Below are 20,411 nucleotides of genomic sequence, written 5' to 3'. Positions count from 1 at the left end.
TGAGAAAATCAACTCGTGCTATATCTGATAAGTGATCTCGTTCTAAAGGAATTCCGTAATATACCCGGGCCGTATGTAAATCAATCTCGATGGTGTGAGTACGTATGATAGTGGGCTGTTTTTTCATGACGCATTAAAGTTGGCGTGAAACAAATAATAAACGAGTTCTAGGCTACTGGAAACTTTTGTCTTCCTCACCCCTCACCTGATGCATTCTATTTCGGACAGCAAATGAAATTTTAACTCGTCAAGAAAGACTTTCAGACCCAAAATATGACAGTTGATATTAGCTGCACTTCGTAGGGACGATTAATAGACGTGTGTAAAAAGACAGGCACTCGCATGTGGAAAGAAGCCCTCAAAACAAAACAGCCATAACACTAAAAAGAACAGCAAATGGCCTGTGGCGAGAAAGGTTTGCGGATGGGAGTTACGGTGCAGATCGCGTGGGTGTCAGTCCTCATTACGACCGACTCGCATGCCATGCTCCACGACGTTCTGCTGTCTCGCTACCGTCTAAGCCCCAACATGGCACTCCTTGCCCTATTAGCAACCCATCTTTCCTGCCTGACGGGCACGAGTGAGCCGTATACAGGCCACTCGTTCACCGCCGAGCCAACGTCAATTTGTTCGCAATCAGGCGGCACTGGGCTCTGTCACCGACGTTATATCCCCGACGGTATTCTGTGCACGTCACCGTTCGCATTTGTCGTATCCAGCCCTCCGGCCATCCGTATGTATGCACCAAGGCCGAAACTGAGATAACGGGCTCATGCGGTGCTAATTGGAGTGATCGCAGTAACCAACAACACTTGCGGACGTGGGAAGTGTGCTCTGTTGCGCACATATGTTCCCATCGTGAATGACTTCCCATCGTGAATGCGCACATATATGTTCCCATCGTGAATACGGTCCCCATCGTGAATGACTTTCAAGACGTTGCGCGTTTCGTGTACAAGACTGCGTCGTACAAAATGAATGTGGCATGTCGCTGGAAGAAAAATAAACAGTTTTACTTCTCACCGCTCTATGAAGCGTAAAATTGAAAGACCTATTCGGTTCAAAAGGCCAATTGCGCAGTGTGCGAGCAGATGGTATACACATCACTGACCTTCACACGTGACCAGTTATCAAAATTCTGTGACGGGGTACTTTAGTACGGTACTACTCTGGCGTTTTTACAACAAAGCAATGAGTGCTTTGAGTTTGAATGCAGCAACGAATCATTTCTGTTTTCCGTAGTTAAAATGCAACACATTTTCGCGTGAACAAATAAGTAAATACGGAATTTCTTGTGGAAGAATGGTGTATTATGCATATGAAAGCGCACATGCTGTCGGCGACTTGCTAGACGCATTCTAAATTTTTTTCCAGACTATGGGCTTTCTCTGCACAGCTAGAACAGTGAAACGAAAGTGGTGTTCTTTACCCTACTAGCTGTTGTATACCCAAATCTTTATGCGGTACACTCACTCTTCCTTTTCAAGACTATTCGCCTAAGATTGTAAATTGCGCTTTTAGCTCATTTGTTTATGAGGAAGTCAACTTTGACAATGAGCTTGGCCATTCACGAGAGGCAGTGTCGGTCATAGAAACGAGTCAGGACAACTTACGTCAAGGGTGCTCGGTCCGCTCCTCTTATTGCAAAATGTTATTTATGCAGGCCGGGCCATAACAAAGATAATATTAAGCCACAAAACTCCTAAATCCTAGAAGGTAAAGGCACAGATGACTGTTATTTGGCACTGAACCGGTATGAGTGAAAACAACAGTGCTTGAAAAAGATATATATGTTCCGGAAGTCCGGGTTACTCTCGAACATTATTATATGAAGCCCTCTTAGGGACAGTTCAGACAAAGAGGTACACCTGTTTCTCTTCAGCTGGTTGCTTCTTTCACTAAATACGTTCCACAGTTCTGCTATACCGTTTTTATGTTGTTTTTCGTTGGGTGCGCAAACACTCGTGGCCACTGAAAGAGACGATACAATCCCAGCTGCATTTTATGATTCCGTTCGGCGAACAGACGAGATCATTCTGCCATGACTCATACAGTCTTCCGAGTTGGCTTTTTTCTTCCTTTACAACTTTAGCAGAGGAACGTGATGGTGAGCGTAGTAGGTTAGCTTATTGAACAACAGAAACAAAAAATGGAAGAACGGCAAGTGTAATAAATACGAGAAGAAAATATAGAACTAACAAAATATGATCATTCCGAAAAAGTAATTTCCCCGGCAGTAACGCATGATCATTTATCATGATTGACCTACTGGGGCGTTTCGCGAAACCGGGAGAAACGCAAGAAAAGAGAAAAAGGAGTACCGAAAGTTGAAGGAGGGTTATCAACTCCGAATATATTCCAGATCGCTGTCTGCATGCCGGTGTAAATGGCCCCATCGGGGTGGTGTTCCAGCCGCCGTAAATTACGTTTCACTGGCACAGCGAAAGCTCATCGGAACGAATGAATTCAAAAGTCGGGGCTTTACCGAGGCCATGGGGCCACTATGGTCATTACCGTGCTTTGAGTAATCTATGTAAATTTATTTTTAGCGAAAAAAACTGCATGGAAGCACTTGTTGAATACCATATATATATATATATAAATATATATATATATATATATATATATATATATATATATATATATATATATGTGTGTGTGTGTGTGTGTGTGTGTTTGTGTTTGAACTGTGTTTTTAGAGGCTAACAATTATAAGTTCAGTGTCACGGACTTCGAAGTATCAGCGTCTACTAGACCAGCCCATGATCTGGTAAGATTTTCGCTTGAGGCAGGGGGTGCACGTTTCATTACCGCTAAGAACAGCTGAAAGAGATAAGTAATCTGTTATGTTGCGACGATTTGTTTTTGGCTTCGATTTATTCATTGATCTCTTCCTCGCGATCCTAGTGCGGCACAACGTCTTGTGGCGAAAATTCCCCGCAGCACACCGCCACCGTACAAGTGGTCAGTGAGAGCGCAGAGAGCCAAGTTATCAGTAGATTCTGCAAGCTGATGCGGTATTTTGGAAGTGATTGGGACACACGGGAATAACCAACACATACCTTGGTCCTCGTTTCTTTAGTTAACTTCTTCAATATCTCGAACGGTGGGGACACCATCATCGTGATGTACTGGTCTTATAAAAGAGTGCAGTAATCATTGTTAGTGTCTAAGGTCGAACACTTTTTTTCTACTTATTCTTTCCAAAATAATAAGAGAGTGGAACAGCTTAGCTAACAACTTAGTTCATATATCAAATATTGATCTATTTTTTCTATACTGTGAAATTGCTCTTCGAATCTGTATGTACTGTGTGTATGAAAATGCACCGTGATCAATTGTTATGTTCTGACAAATGTGACGGTGGTTTTTAAATGCGAAGCATTTCTTAACGAACTTCGGCGACTTTGAGCATATCCATCTATCTATCTATTTATCTAGCCGCTTACGTTTGGGTGAACCAAACTTGGCGTGAAACAAAATTAGCGTGCGAGGGTAAGATGGTTTGACGAATAAGACGCGCTGCTCAAGTTCTCAATAAAGTCACAATCTCGTCACGTACGTAATCAAACACGTCCCACCAGACAGTGACACATACCCATGGGCGGGTATGTGCCACTTGCATGTGGGTATGTGCCACAGGTAATAGACACTTAGAATCAACCCAGGAACGACGATAACATACATGGGCAATCTTAACGTGCGAGCGTTTAGAAATGCTCGAAATCTGTAGCGTCGACCCCTCAAATGCAATGAATAAATGTCAGGGTCCCAACTGGAATCAAACCCAAGCATTCTGCGTGGCAATGATGCCTTTTACCACAGAGCTACGCCAGTTTTCCGAACTACTTTTCAAATAGGCATTAACGTTCGTTAAACGTCAATAGTGGTTGCAGTGCTGCCTACACAATTTTATAAACATTACACAGAAGCTCCTTTCATATATCCATTACGTTGGGTTAACGTCAGTTGTGGTCAGTTGCCATGCACTGAAGTCAATTTATGTGGCAGTGTTCAGAGCCAGCATCCTCGCGAGCATCAGCGCTTCATATTAGCTTCTGGTGTTGCTAATACGTATGTTTCAGTTGGCATCGTTGCGTAAGTGCAAATAACTCGCTATATAAACATCTGCAACTCTTCAACATACGTCTTTGCGTGCAACGTTTGCACATATATTTAGCGTCATTTCATGATGTGTCACCCAATAAAAAAATTCAACATGATCACTTTTCTTCCGCATGCTTTGCTTAACGTCGATTCCCAAGTGCGTGGGAGCTGCCGAATTTTTCGTAGACATGTTTATGTATTTTGTTGCGAATTCTTTTGTACTGATTGTTTTTATTCCCCCCTGCCCCCCACATATAGCCGATATGGCGATATAGGTACTCTGTAAACAAATCAATCAATCAACCCATAATACATACACAAACATAACATTTTGACTACCTGAGGTTGTTTAACGTGCACGTAAGTTGAAGTTAACGGGCTGCAATCATTGTCGCTTCAAAACGCCGCCTCTGCGGCCGCGATTCGATCCCTAGACGTAATGTTCAGCCATCTTGCCAACTGACCACTAGATTACCGTGACGGGTCATAAGGGAACGCAAGACCGTCGTATTAAAAAAAACGAAACTCAACTGAGCACGCTGATTATTTCTGCGGGGCAAAAAGAAAACGAGGTGAACCAAGAGGTCTTCATAACTGTGTGCACGGTGCATGCCAAGACTGTATCTTGTTAAAGTGCAGTGTCTTGGACATGGGAGTTTTCCTCTATTGTACCGTCACTTCCCAGGAAATTTGCTGTTGTAAAAATGTGAGTAGCTGGCTTTCATTCAGCGCAACACAAACACACACTGATACAAGCTAATTGCGCTAAGCCATGCTAACACACCCTGCAAATTGCTGTCATTCACGAACAGCTGCACGTTTTTGTATGAACTCTAACGCATTCTAGGAGCCTCTAGGAACATTCTAGGAGCCTCTAGGAGCATTATAGGAGCGAGAGCAGCTACATCTATAGTAGCCACTCTAGCTCGCATAGATCGCTGACCAATAACGGCAGGCACCATTCTTCAATGTCGCCCAGAGAGGTTATCATGAGTGTAAGTGACGAAAGCTGTCATCAGCTTCTTGAAGGTAACAGACTTGGACGAATAGTGTTATGAAAACTGTGACGTGCCAATTTCAGTGAGCGTGCTCTCCCCTCTCTTCTTTTCTTCATCTTTCGAACTCCCTCATCCCTGCCTCTATTGTAGGGTATCATACTAGTCGTTATAGCATGGTTAACATCCTTGCCTTTCCTTTCCCTCCTGTTTTTATCGTAACTTAAGGCCTGAAAAATATCTTAGTACTGGGTCTAGATTGAACTTTGTTACCCCAATGGGTGCTTGTACTGCACTGAACGTTTCTGGATTGATATATTTTGTAGTGGTTTCTAAATATTGTGAAAACTGTTTAAAAAAGCGCTTTATGGTGAGCGTCTACACGCGTCTAAATTTCAAGAATAAAAACAGGAGAGAAAGGAAAGGCAAGGATGTTAACCATGCTATAACGAGTAGTATGATACCCTACAATAGAGGCAGGGATGAGGAACACCCTCATCCCTGCCTCTATTGTAGGGTATCATACTACTAGTTATAGCAAATGACCACGATGCGCTATAAAGAATAATGAGGCACAGCATGAATGCTCTCTGAACGAAATCGACTCGGGATGCGTCACTGCGCGCAACCTCAGCAATTGTGCAAAATGCTTCCTCGAAACATGACATTTTATTTATTATTGATTTATTTTAGTGCTTATTCTCTAATGCCCACAATATGTAGGCTGTGTTAGTGGGTGAATAATGTAGCCGAGGAAATGTTATTCAACTAATCTCCAACGCTTGCTTGGCTTGAAACGAGTACTATTTTGCTTGATCTCGGCACCTCGGTGTAGCATGCTTTAAACCACAAAAAATTGTGCGCGTGAAATACTTTCGAACTAGCTATGCACCCACTACGTGGTCTCAAGAAAGATACGTGAAATTACTTATATGCCTTCTGCGATGGGTTACCGGTTTTAAACAACGACGACGTTATGATGATCACATGTTCAGAAACCCTATGGGAATCTACGCTTGCACCGCGGCACATTACTGTGATATTACATGTTATACTGTGGAGCCTGTATCGGGCTCTTGTGCTTGGAAAGCGCGAAAGTTATTTTCATTGTATAATCAAGCAGATGAAGATATTTAGAGTTTACTTCCAAGCAGACGCGTGGCACGTGGCATCGTTTTCGAACACCTGTTTGTAACGCAAAGGCCCTGGGTTCGATTTCCAGTCGTACCCACAAATATTTATTTTTTTATTTCATTTGACCATCTTTCTGAAGCTTTTGATCTCGGAGAAAATATGATTTTTTTATCACAATCACCCACACTAATACCAGCACCAACTCTGAAGTTTATGTGAAACAAGCTCTTTAACGGTTTCACGTTAATATCTTCGCCACCCTTGAGAACGGACCTAAAAGCCTAGCTGAATAGCAGAGAGTCAGAGAGCGGTTCATTCTCTTCATGCATCGACAGCTTATATTGTCAGTATATGTTGATGAGTCTCGTTGGCGTTTGGTTCAACTCATGAAATAGCTCCAAGTGTGGATGACGAAAGCTGAAAGCAAGCTCAGTTATTTCACAAACAAAAGGCGACGCAACAAGGTTGTGCTATGTGATGACAGTATGGCAGTTCCACCTTCAATGAAAAAAAAGAGGGAAAAAGCATCTTACATGGTGATCATTTTGTGTAAAATGCGCTCGGCCTCTGTTTTGCAGCAAGTCTGCAGTGCATTTGTTCTATTCTTACACCGACTAATGTTTTTTTTATTTACTTGCTCCTTTTTAGATTTTTTGATCACGGATAACGCTGGCTTTTTGTTCACAACTAACGATGCCGACACGGGCGCTGACACCGGAATTTCTGCGAAACGAGCTCCCTCAGGCTATGACGTTAAGAAATTCGTATCCGTCAATGCAGAAGCCAGTGTATACGAAAACACTTCCGCTTAAATTCTAAGATGGCTGCACCCAGCCAAGGCATCAATACCAACCACATAAAAATATGAAAAAAATGGTTGATCTTCAGGGTGACTTATGGGATTATTATTCATCGTACAACGGTGCAGTAACGTATTAACATCGGGTTATAATAATTCAACATCTGCATCTTGACATCTGATAATCAAATTATTGAACCATGACAATCCTTTCAATTATTCAATCATGACAATCTTGTTTATTTTAGTTATCCACGACAGTGGGCTTTCATCATGTTTCAGATAATGTTATCATCATCAGCCTGCTTTGTCAAATCTATGTCGTGGTATATTCAGCGAGTAATGCGCATCCGCCATTGGTTTCATTCGGTAGCCCGTCAACTTGACGAGTGTCCGGTTCCGTGTGGCTGGCTGCGATGTTCACTGATCACGGCTGCGGTGGTGGTACTTGGAATGCTCTTCGCGATTGCCGTGGTTGCCGGCAACAAGTACGCGGGCTTCGGGATCGTCCACGATGACAGTGACGCAGCAGCTGCATTGGTGAGTGCACTTGCACAGTTGAGGCCACGAAAATCTTCGTTTCAACACATTGTTCCACGCACGTTGGCGTAGGTAACTATGGGGTTCTACCCCTTCTCGTCCCTGCCGGGAAAATCTCTGGTTTAACGCCAGACAACTAATGCGTGTCGCATGGATCGCTCGGCTAAACAATAATACACGTGGTCCATCTGCTTGTGTGTTTGGAGGCATATTTTTCAAGACACATGAGCATTCTAAGAGGTTGTGCTACACACTGACAAAGATATCACGAACGCCATTGTTCTTCGCATGAGCGCTTACTCCTCAGGAATTGGCTTAAGCCCTCCATTTTACGAGTTAGTCAGGCAGAGAGCTGATCTGGCTGATTGGAAGCAAAGTGCACATTTAATCAGCACGGAAAGTGAAGTGATACATTCACGCATGAATAACGAAGGACAAGTAATACCAGTGTTATGAATCGCCATTGATTGTTTTCATATAGATATGGAGAGAACTGGCGTTCTTTTTTGAAGTCCAACAAGAAAAAGTAAAAAAAAAACGACCTGGGTGACGCGAAAAAGAACGCTAGCTATCCTGGCATGCGTAAGTACCAGCTGTGTGATGTTTTAACGAACATGTTATTATAATTCGGCAACATGTTCTTTTCAGTGAAGCCAATTCAATACAGCCTTGTGATTTATATTGAATTCGAATATCTGTGTCTATAAAGAGGGGAGGCAGGATATTCGTATTCAGCAAATGTCGCGTTGAAAATGTTTGTGATGCTTTGGTGCTTCTGGTGTTACTCTACGTGTCAATTAACTTCCGTTCACGTACTACGTAGCCTTATTTGCTTCATGACTGATCAATATTAGTCTCTGTCGTGGCTTTTCTGCATGAAGACAAATGCTTTAGTAATAGAATATTGCCCATTCGCACTAGTGCACCAAGTTTGGGCGTTCATCCTGTTGTGGGCGTTCATCCTACTGGAAGAAGAAGACCGAACGCAGATTGAAAATTTCCGTTTTAAATATGTGTACACATATTTTTTTTTCTGACAAACCGCTGCAAGGCGGGAACCTTTAGGTGGCGCGCTTTTTATACAAAAAAGAAAAGCAGTGAATGATGGAATACAGTTCCATTATTGTTAATCTTGTGAGTTACCAAATTCACACTGAATGTCTGAGGCATCTCTTTCAGTCCTATTACAAATGACTAGGTAACTATTATAGCAGCTTTATTTGTAAATTTATAACTGACGCTAATGAAACGATTCCAGCATCCATGTAAAAACATAATTTTGTTATTATCACAGCGCCCACCCAGCTTCAATTTATGTGTATTTTAAGTTAGGTTAGCGCTATTGCACTACTATGTCGGTCTTGGGGCATGCACTAGTAAATCCAGATACTTTTGTGGGATCTCCGAATGTGGATCACAGCAAAATTTCACCGTTTTTTTTTCTGTTGGTGCTTCCCACCGTCTTTAAATTGACGCGCTTATCGAAGTGGTGGTGCCCTCCAAGCGAAGGGCGGGTGTTAGCCGGCTCTTTCAAAACGTTGTCCGCAATCGTAAGTAATTGTTGCAATGAATTTATTGTTCACTCTTCTGTTTTATATGCCTTTTAATATCTCGCTAGCCTATATAATGGTAGTTTAGGCAATAATATCCTAATTACTTTACAATTTTATTGACCACTGTGCGACCAAAAGGCATGTGGTAGTAGATCAAAGAGAAGCGGGGCGCCTGAAGTGCTGCGCACTAAAAAGGTGCAGTACACATTGATGCCTCAGATAAATTGAGGTTCTACGCTGGCTAAGTGACTGGCGGCATGTCGCATCTTTCAAGTAATTCGCAGAGATAAATGTTTGCGCGCAAGCTATCTGTGGAAGAACGCATGCATCATACCTTATGCCAATAAATACTTCAGTCAACCATGCTCTTTAGAACCCCCTCATTTAGAAGGAGGGCGGTGCAGATAGTTACACTGTGTTCACCATGGCGTCAATCATTCTCTGATTGTTTATCTGCTATCAACCTTCATTAGAGTTTGCTCTGTACGCAAACATAGAAACAGAAAGCGTTCCATCATGTGGGAAGTGGAATGTAATAAAAAAAAAAAGCTTGAGCTATCTCCCATAGGCCACACAGGAGCAGGTTTTACTGCCATAGGGGAGGGATGAGTGTCTTAGAAGTATCCACACTTGTGTCGAAGTTATTTCTATTCATCGTAATATTGCCTACGTGCAGGCAGTGTGTGTGTTGTGTGCACTAATTTATAACCGCCAAGGGACTCTAAGGAAAGGTACACTGTCACTGTTAGGCCTCACACAACAGTGGTTTCTCGATTTCGTTTTTCACAAGTAATGCGACTACGGTAGAGGTCGCTGACGCCATAGCCTCTTAAATTGCAAGGTGTGACTGGATTCATTGTGGTATCGATTCAATCATTAGCTGACAAGGACCCAGAGCATGTTTATTTATATAACATTTTCGATATATATATATATATATATATATATATATATATTTAATCAATGTAATCTGCTGGACAGATCCGACATAACAGTTATATTTAGGAACAGGTGTGTAGCCGTGCGTGCTTCCTTTTTGGCCGGGGCCGCATGCCAAATTTTGTTCTACAACTTCTCAGTGCATCAAGTTTACAACTTCTACAACATTTCAGTGCATCAAGTTCTCTAAAACTTAGACGAGTCCCTCTGTTCGCATAAAATTTGTAGCGAAAACACGTAGCATCAGCAGTCTTCTTCAAGGTTATGACGTGTTCGAAAAGCAATGACACAAAAATTACGCACCTTGTTATTGCTAAGTAGTTAATGACCCTCTTACCATGGTTGGAAACCTCGTTTGCGCGAGTGCATGACGGTTAGTCATTGAGATGCTTTTAGAGCGCTCAGCCACAGTTTCAGTTTTAAAGTGTACTGAGTCATACAAGAGCTGTTCCGGTGGCTACTTAGGTAATGGTGGGCCTTACGTAGATGTCCAGCTGGAAGATGCGCTTTCATATAATATGAAATCATCGTTTATTCTCGCAAATAAATAAACAGCACAGAGCTGTGTGTTCGGTAAAATGTGTCAGCACTAAAGTTATTTTAACATTGTTAAAAAAAAGGATGACTCAATTTATGCATTTTACGTTACAATACTGCTGAACGTACTCAAGAATGCATGAGAACTCGCCAATCAAGTCTTACGATAATCGCTACACTCAAGAGTTTTCTATTATAAAGGAAAAGCCTTAGGGACGAAGCACGCTATCCTAAAAATCGTTACGAAGAAAATGTTTGTCGTAGCAGCCACAATAAGAACTGAGAAAATACTTTTGTAAATTCAAACAGGCGTACTTTTAGAACCTCCGAAAAATTCTTCTTTAATACAATAAGTATACAGTTGCAAATCTAGAGGCGTTTAATACGGTACATTAAACATTTGTATACGTCTTCATAATTCATAAGAAAGCCATCTTTCAGTACGTTACCGTGTTTTTTTACACAATACGATGTTTTCATATAAAAAGAACCCTGGATGTTATACTGTCTGTCTGTCTCAACGTTAGTATCAATTCGTCTGACTGACTCAAAAAAAGCGACGTCTGAAGAGTACATGAGATGATTTCAATCAATGTAAAATAAACTCTGAATAGATATCTGCCAGTGACTAATCTGCCAGAATAAAAACGTTCTCGTTTTTATGGCTACGCGAGGCTCGGGGAGAAGACAAGAATTAAATTTAAGAATGTTATTTTTTCTCACTTTTAACACTCAATACTTTATTTAATAGTCGTGGGAAAGTAATCAGGGCAGGCATGGCTTCCTATCGAGTCAGTGGTTTCACCTTGGACGAAAGCAGAAGGCGCTACGGTCGGCGACGACTTCCATGCCCTCTGTACATCCTTTGGTTGAACAATTAGGACTGTTCGTTGAAGCGCTTTGTTCCACTTAGTCTGGATTTGCAGACTGTAGCATATATTGAATGAGTATAGCCACAGGATATGTCGAGAAGAGCAGCACTCGCGTCCACATGTTAAGCATGATTGTAGAACGCCAGGATCAGGTCAAACAAACGTTTCAGCGAGTTGGCTACGTAGGAGTTTTCAATAACCTAAGTGTGCTGACTGAGTCCTATTCAACTTGGATTAGAAGGAAGAAGGGCCCTTTAGCTAGTCTGTACTGCGAGGTTATCTCGTGAAGTCAGGATAATAGGTATTTAAGGGCACAATCCTGGAGACAAATCATGTCATCTGCACTATAGCGGATACGACGCTCATGCTACTGAGTTTCAACTTCAACTTCAGACGCTATACGCTTTCACTGTGAATTAACGACATTTGTAACTTTTCAGAGGTTAAGCAACTTGAAGTCTTTGTAACAGCTGAAGAAAATAACAAAACTTATGAATACAAGCTGTTGCATTCGAGCACCACATTGAGTGGTGCATCTTCCAATTCTATACTAGAAGTGACACAAGTATTTTGACAACGCTGCTGAAGTTTAAAGCCCAACGGCAACCTTCTCTTCGATCTGTTTATTAATCAGACATCTTAATAAGGACGCATAGAAATTTTCAAGAAGATAAAAAGTGTTTTATTACAGGCCAGATTTAAGCGCCCATGGCGTCGGTCGAATTTTGTCCTGTTGTTGGCAACATATACAAAATAATGTGTATATTTCTAAGGCAAAATTGCTTGAAAAAAAATTGGGGGACCCTTAAGCTTCGCCTTTAAGAGTTGAACGTGCTAGTGAAATTCGGCCCCAAGATCGCCCTTCATCGACTAAGTGCATACTTATTATGTTTTGTTACACGCACAAGCACACAAACGCGCACGCGCTAAAGCGCGACCGCTTGATGGCACCAAGGCACACGCACGCACGGGTGCGTGCGCGAACACAGCGTTTTTTACTTATTGCAAGGGTCACATGGCCTCCAAAATACATGCCATGCGCTCGCCATCCAGGAGGCGAGGCCTCTAACAATGACTCACAGACGGCAGCACAATATCTTGTGTTTGCTTGATCAACGCTTCTGGAAAGGCATGATATGTTTTCCGCTAGATAAACATAGTTGTCCACTTTTAGAGCTGTTTGAAAGTTTCTGTGTGTATTTAGCGGATATGATGGCTGCACTATAGATCTTGGCCTTTTTCGGCCTTGGCCTTTCCTGGTCCTGCCTTGGCCTATCTTGCCCTTTTTCGATGTAGTTTGATGGCCTCCCAAATTCGCTTACAAAGCGCCAAATGGGCTCGTTTTCATCCTGACACCTGTCGAACAAAATGCGTTAAGGAGACTTCTTCCACTACATGGCATGTATGTAGTGTTTTTTGCCGAAGCAGCTGCAAGTAACAACGTGGCTTTGTGATAGATCACCTGCGTACCACCTAATTCGAGTCGGCGAGCTGGGCCTCATACTCAGCCGCTCGTTGGGTGAGCTTGGCAATGCGAGTTTTGAGTTTCCGATTGTGTTTTTGGGGGCACCATCTACAGACGAGGCTGTGCCGCGCCACCCAGAGGTGAAGGAGGTGGTTGTCCACCCCTGGCGTAGCCTCTGAAAGCTGAACTTGAGTTTCCGTCAAAGGAAGGTGGGTAACCGATTCTCGTGACCACGCGTGGTAACCTGTTTCGTGAATCGGGGCCATATTGGTGTAGTTTTTTCGGAACTTTGTCCAGTCAGGTAGGCGGGCTTGCGCGTGAGTCTTGCCAGTAGTGTGGTTGTGATGGTTGTGATGAGTATGCGAAGGTCACTGCAAGGGTTTCTTTGGTGTTGGCCCAGTTTGCGTGTCTAACGTTTTTGGTGAAGGTAAGGTCCGGACACGTGTCCCGAGTCACGGAGCTACCCACTCGCCTTAGATATGCAGGGTCAGTATGAAGAGTGAGGCCCAGCGTGGACGCAGGTTCCGCTAGCTTGCACCCACGCTTCTCATCATGCACGTACTCCCACAGTGTGCTGTGAGCGTTGAAATCGCCCATGACCACAAGGGGATCCCTGCTGACAGCCTTCAGGCCACGACTGAAGAGTATTGCGAAAGAAATATTTTTAAGTTTTGGAGAACAATAGACGTTTAGTATGTGTAATGGTTCATCTTGTTTCTTGAGCTGAAGGAGGGTGACAATCGCAAAGGAATAGTCAGTATTAAGTTCCAAGCCCACTTGGTTGGCTGTATATTTTTTGTGCACGAATATGCAGGAAGAGGGGTCCTGCTGGAACGAGGAATAATTTGGAAGGCTAGCACCGCTCCCTGGCTGCTGGAAGTCAACAACTGCTTGAAGGGAAGCGAGATTCGATAAGAAAAGCCAGAGTTGAGCCCGCTTGGCGCGGGAATGGAGTCCCCGGCAATTCCAATGAGTAAATAGAATGGGGGGGGGGGGGGGGCAAAATGTAACACGGAAAGCGTCTAACTTGAGGGTTGCCCGCCATGGTCATTCAAGTTAAAAGGTGGTTGTAGGGACGCAGCTGGAGAGTCAGCATTCACGGCAAGGGTGGCGTCCTCAATTCCTGTAAGCGTGCAGCTGTCATTGTCATCTACATCATTTTCTATGAAGCGACGCGAGGTTTTCGGATAGCAGCCAGACACGTCTTTAATCAGACCATCGGATCGTCGGACGCTATGCGACGACTGTGCCAAGTGCTTGGCGATAATTGTGGGGATTGTTTCGGTCATTTTCGCAATAGCAGAGGTCATGGCCGCGTAAATTTGATTTTCTAAGGCATTAAGACGGGCGTCCATGTAGGCCTCTAGACGAGCCTCAAGTACAGCTTCCACAATTCGCGCTGCCACTGGGGCCGTGGGCTCACTCTCCATAACCTCAGTTGCGTATGAGGAGGAATCGGTTAGCTCTTTCAATTTGGATTGTAGGAGCGCAATTTTTTAGCAACATGTCAATTTTGCCCTCGAGAGCTGCTATGTTGGTTTGCACCGAGTTTTCGGAGAACCAACACGTATTTGCTGACACCGTATTTGGAAACCGGCCGCACCGGCCCGCACAGGATTTCTGGCTTCAGTTAGACCGCGAAAGTCTAAATCCCATTGATTACCCCCTTTAGGACAAGGCAGCACTCGCCCTCGACTTGAAAGCAGCTGTCGACAACGTCACAAATGACATAATTCTGACGCACCTTTCCAAAACAAACTTTGGACACAACAAGTTCCGATATATTAGACAATTCCTCTATAACCGACTGTCGTACGTCCGAATACAAAATGAAGAACACGGCTCCTACCATTAGGAACGAGAGGTACCTCACAGGACGTCGCCCTCTCACCCCTACTGTTTAATCTGGCTATGATGAACCTACCGGATCAGCTGGAAAATGTTGAAGGCATAAACACGCACTTTATGCTGAAGACATTACCATGTGGGCTAAACATGGAACGGTAGGAGACATAGAAGCCAACCTGCAGCAAGCGGTGGAGATATTGGATACTATCCCCGCCACTGCGGCCTTCATTGCTCTCCGACCAAAGCAAGATTTGTGCACACTCGCTCCTCGCCAAAGTGCACTACCGAATTCGAACTGTCCTTAAAAAGCGGACCCATCCCAAAACACGATGAGATCTGGGTACTGGGTGTGTTTATTCACAAACATCGCCCAGTCGATACAACATTGACAAAACTGCGTAAGGTGGGGTACCAGGGGGGCCGGATGGTCCCCCGGGTTTCCAAAAAAAGCGCGGGGGGTTACGTTGCGGAGACGCCTTGCGGCTGTCGCATGCAGTCGTAACCAGTCGAGTCCTCTACTCGGCTCCTTACCTCTACCTGCGTAAGTTCAACGAGAACACTATTGAGGTGATTGTTAGGAATATGTACAAGCGTGCCCTCGATCTCCCTATTACCACGTCCAACCAGCGTCTTATGGGCCTGGGGATGGTAAACACTTTTGCAGAGCTCCACCAGGAACACTTGACCAATCAATACACGAGACATTTAAAGGCTCCGTCGGGTCACCACCTATTAGCCCGACAACACATCCACCATCCAACAGAGACGTAGGAGCGTGTACGCATTCCAGAAGTCTGGAGATACATGCACCCTCTTCCGGCCAACATGACACGTGGCGACCACAGTGGCAGACGCCTTGTGCGGGCAAGGCACTAGCTCGCCACTATGGGAACAAACACGACATATTTCACGTTGACGCCTCCAACCCTCACCATGGGAACTGGTACACGACTGCAGTCGTTCACCAAAATGTCGCGGTGAATGGCGTCACATTCACGGTGAATGTCACATTCACGGTGAAATGTCGCGGTGAATGGCGTGCGTCTGTGTGGCTCCCCGTGCGTCCACCCCCCCCGTCCATGCGTGAGTCTGTTCGTGCATCCTCACGTTCATTTGTGCGTCCGTCCCTGCTTTCATCCGTGCATCCGCTCCTGCGTCCATCCATGCGTTGGTCCGTCCGTGCAGCCATCCGTGCGTCCGTCCATGCATCTGTCTGTGTGTCCGTTCGTCCACCTATTCAACACTCCAAGTACCACCATCTAGGATCTTTTAATCGTGTATTCCTCACATAAAAGCACCGCCATCTAGCGGACATTCCAAGGACTGAACGAGAGGAGGCACACACACACTTTCTTACGGCTTGCGTTTCGTGTCTACTTCCCATCTTTAACCAACTCGAGTTCACGGTATATACTAGGTCACTGTATTCATGGCACTGCGCCCCAACGCTCACTAAACCTTTCTAAAACCTAGGAGGTTACGCCAAGCGAGTATAACGTAGCAACCCTTTCTTGTCTTCTGTGCATTTTTGAACAATAAAAAATTCGCACCATGCGCGTTAACTAAAAGCCGAATTCTCCTCTCTCATTCCCCCTTAGCAGCCATTGGAATGTACATTGAGCACTATATTTTATTGTTTAACAACGCACAGAAGAAATCTCTCACCGGCCCCACCTTGCAGGTCAAAATATTGTATTTGTTACACACTACTACAATGGCTACGAGGGACGAACGGGTGCCGCTATAAAGAGCTTCGCCCCTAAAATGCCCGCACTGTGCGGAGAAGTCTTCGGACGCCTCCACCTAGTGTGGGCATGTCAGTCAATCCCTCGCCTCACCCTAAAACCAAAGCCCACCCGGGAAAACTGGGAGGAGGCCCTGCTCGTCTGCTCCAACCTGGCGAGCCAGAAGGCCCTGGTCGACCGCTCCCGAGTCGCTTTGGATGTCAATGGGCTTCTGTAATGAGGAACCCACCTAGTGTTTGTGAGAGGTGGCTCGCACCGGTCCACCAACCACATACTCCCTGCATATAGATATAATGTTTTTTTTTCTCTTCGCGCAGGTTTTCAACAGGCACGTCGATCCACCCCTCAGCTACACCACAGTCAGCAGCGACGAGTGCACAACCGGCGTGTGCCAGTGGAACGCCAATTACCTATTCCACAGACTACCCATGCATGGCGACCCTTGCGACGACTTCTACGAACACGTGTGTTCTGCTTTCAAGTGAGTGGTGACGTGCTCCATTGCCAACAGGGAGCCCGTAAAATAAGCAAGGCTGGTAGCAGTCCTGATGAGAAATAATTCATGGAAGTACTTTGGACGTAACGAACGGGGAAGAAGAAACGAGCCACATGGACGAGCGCAAGTCCATGTGCCTTGTTATTGTCTTGTTTCATACCAAGACAATTTTTGGTATGTCTTGTTTGATATCAGCGCTAATGAAGGGATGTTTTCATGCTGGTAACACCGTGTTTTTAGAGAAAGTTCATTATTTGCCAGAAACCCGACATCTGCCCTAACGAAGAGATAATGAAAGCTGATGAAGAGATAAAACACGATGAACAGTTACGTGGTAATACTTCTAGAAAAAAAATAAAGCATTTTCGAAGGTTACTGTGATTCCGTAAGAGCACACTGTTTCTCACAGACATAAAAAGACTGTCGAAAATTACGGAGTTAAGGTGGTGTTTTCAGTGCATCCCAAGATAGGTAAAGTGTGTTCTAAGGTGAAAAAAATGTTCCAAACTAAAGAACAAACCAACGAAAAGAATACAGTACCGAACATCCGAGCAAGTACCAGTTGGTGTTTGCGTGACTAATGCAGTCGCGCAATCACAAACTGGTTCTTTGCATAGTCACGCTTCATTGAATTGACGTACGCTTACCTACACGTCATTCTTATGGTGTGTGGCCATGCGTGCGTGGAGCAGACCGGACGCTACTGCAACAGTAGACTAAGAGAACACTTGTTCATCTTGAAAGGTCGCCCTAGTACACGTTTGGTCATGTATATAGAATATGGTTCCACATCTCAGCCAGGAGGCACTGGTATTTGCTTCATACTTAGGGACAAAACCACGAGCAAAATAGTACAAGCCGTTTCAATTATTCCACTAAAAGACGAGTACATAAGTCATCCTTCTGTTGAAGCTCTCAAGGTCATAATGCTCGCTGACGAACACGTGTTGCTACCACGTGTTCACACGTGTTGCTACCACGTGTGTTGCTACCGCGTGGTACCAGGTGTTGCTCTTCAGTGTAGCAACACTGAAGCTCTTCAGTGTAGCAACACAGCTCTTCAGTGTAGCAACACGTAACGTACACGTGTTGCTACCACGTGTGTTGCTACCACGAGTTGCGACCACGTGTTCAACATAGTAACCTGCCGTTTTAGTAAGCTGAAGCTTGAAATTGAACAATGGCTTCTTAAGAGCGCGTGCAACTCGTGGGGTTTATTATGAATGAAAACTCTAGCTTGGACTGCCACGTTAGTTACAGTGACAAAAATCAAAACGTATCCCATTTTCTTTCCAGGAAACCTACCATGAGCCACCTGTTGCCATACCCACAGCTCAGCATACGGCAGCTTGTCCTCGATTTAGATCTTTTCATGAGCAGATACTCAAAGATCAAGAGACGACACACGCTCGCTGACAAAAGCAACTTTCTCACACAAGCAATGTGGCTCCACGACAAGTGTAAATCAGCCCACCTTACAAAGAGATACGAAGATCAGCAGTCAGATTGGGCGGACATAATGGGCGCACTGCAGATCAGCGCTTGGCCGTACGTGTCGTTCGAAGGCGACATAGTGAGAGTAGTTTCTGCTGGAGATCGCTTCTTGATGCTGCGATCATTATTTAGCTTGATTGTGCTTCGAAGTAACCGGAATAACTCTTCGTGCGATATCGTGCTCAGAGAGCCCGAGACATATCTAAAGCGTTATTTGCGCAGGAGCAAGAACAACCCAGTGCAGCGGTACGAAGATATAATTTTCGGTGCTATCACACACTACAGTAACCCTCTGACGGGTGCCCTTGTGAGCAGGCACATTTCAAAACTCGAAATGAAACTAAGAAACTTGACTTACTTGGACAGCGTTCGGCATCAAAAGATGCTTGAAGGTGTGACTTCCATCCATATGTTGCCCAAGAGTGATCAGTGGGATTGGCTGAAGTACATGTCGCTTCTCTTTCACACCGAACGAAATACTATGCGAATATCGCTTTCAATTGTAGAGGACCCCGTGTTTTTCAGTCAGTTTTCATCCATTTTCGACATTGAAAACTACCACACTGCGATTGCGAATTACGTCGGCTTCAAAGCCTTGGTTACTCTCGCACCACTGATGACGCCTGAATACTCGGAGCTTTATGAGCTGGGTCACGACTACGACATTCTTATGTTGGAGCCGCAGCTTCTGGCATGCACGCTACTGTTGGAAAAAGTTTACCGATACGGTGTGGGCATTGCTGCCAAGTTGACCCTAAGTCAGGAGTTCGCCAACGTTTACCGGCGCCACCGAGATGCCCAGCTGCAAGACCTATTCAACGATACGCGTGCAGTGATTCGACCCATGCTCGTATTCGGTCAGTCATGGTTTTCTAATAGCAATCTCGAGCAGATTCTAAAAACACTGGACAGTCTGTCTTTTGTTTTTGGCACGCAGGACAATTTTGTGCAATACGAGAAGTACCGACAAACCCCTCCTCTGCCACAGGGTCCCAATGACACTGTACTCGGCATAGCTTTCTCGATGTTTTCGCACGCGTCCAGCATATACTGGAGTGCCTGGAACAGCCGGGAAGTTGCTGAAAGGGCATACGACAACATGTACCACATGTCCGTGTTCGACTGGGATTATGAGTACCAGCCAAGTAACAACCTCGTGTTCCTTCCAAACGCCATCGTAGCTTTCCTCACCACCGTTACCAACAAGATGCCTTTCGAAATGTACCCCATCGTTCTTGTTCACGTTGTGAGGGGTGTGCTCAAGGCTCTACTCCGAACCAATGCAGCTTTTATCAACGGCCACATTCTGCGTGGGGGTTCGTGGAGTGCCACATCAGACAACGCTAGCCAGGATGTCCTTAAGTGCATTCAGCATCAGTACCGGGAAGCCACAGCAGCTGAGTTTGGTAGGGACCAACCTACCGAAGAAAGGTGGAGCATCGCACGCATCGAGGAAGCCTTCCTGGACCATGCAGTAATGGTGCCTCTGTACGAACTTTTCGAACGCGCGCTCACTAGCCACAACGCCACGGACATGTTCTATCAGCTGCCCGACTGGCGGGTCACGGTGAGGAGACTCTTCTTTTACAACTACGCGGTCACATTCTGTGATGACGGTGGCAACGGTTCGCGAAAAGCGCAGTACTTGCATGGCATGACGCCCAGCAAGTGGCGTGTGAACGTCCCCCTTACAAACTTTCCGCCCTTTCGGAAGGCATTTTCATGCAGTGCTTGGAAACAACCTCAGCAATATTGTAATGCATGGAGAAATCTCAGTTCATAGACGATTTCTCGCAATGGCTCTTTGTCGACTGTGTGCAATTATAAAATTGATGACGTTCGTATTTTCTATCGCTAAACATTGCTCAATCCAGTAAAGATACAAAG

At 44.8% G+C, this 20,411-nt stretch overlaps 1 protein-coding gene across 1 annotated transcript; it reads left to right on the top strand.

The window, feature by feature from the left end:
• Positions 1-7,427: 7,427 nt before the first annotated feature.
• LOC142786702 (neprilysin-2-like) lies at positions 7,428-20,411 on the top strand. Its single transcript, XM_075884339.1, has 3 exons — positions 7,428-7,575; positions 16,852-17,015; positions 18,327-20,411. Exons 1-3 carry the CDS (start codon positions 7,489-7,491, stop codon positions 20,305-20,307), a joined length of 2,232 nt encoding a protein of 743 aa, XP_075740454.1. The 5' UTR covers positions 7,428-7,488; the 3' UTR covers positions 20,308-20,411.

Source organism: Rhipicephalus microplus, unplaced genomic scaffold, assembly GCF_043290135.1.
Source record: "Rhipicephalus microplus isolate Deutch F79 unplaced genomic scaffold, USDA_Rmic scaffold_28, whole genome shotgun sequence".
NCBI lineage: Eukaryota > Metazoa > Arthropoda > Arachnida > Ixodida > Ixodidae > Rhipicephalus > Rhipicephalus microplus.
The sequence above is the reverse complement of the archived record's forward strand: the minus strand, read 5'-3'. Positions and strand labels throughout refer to the sequence as shown.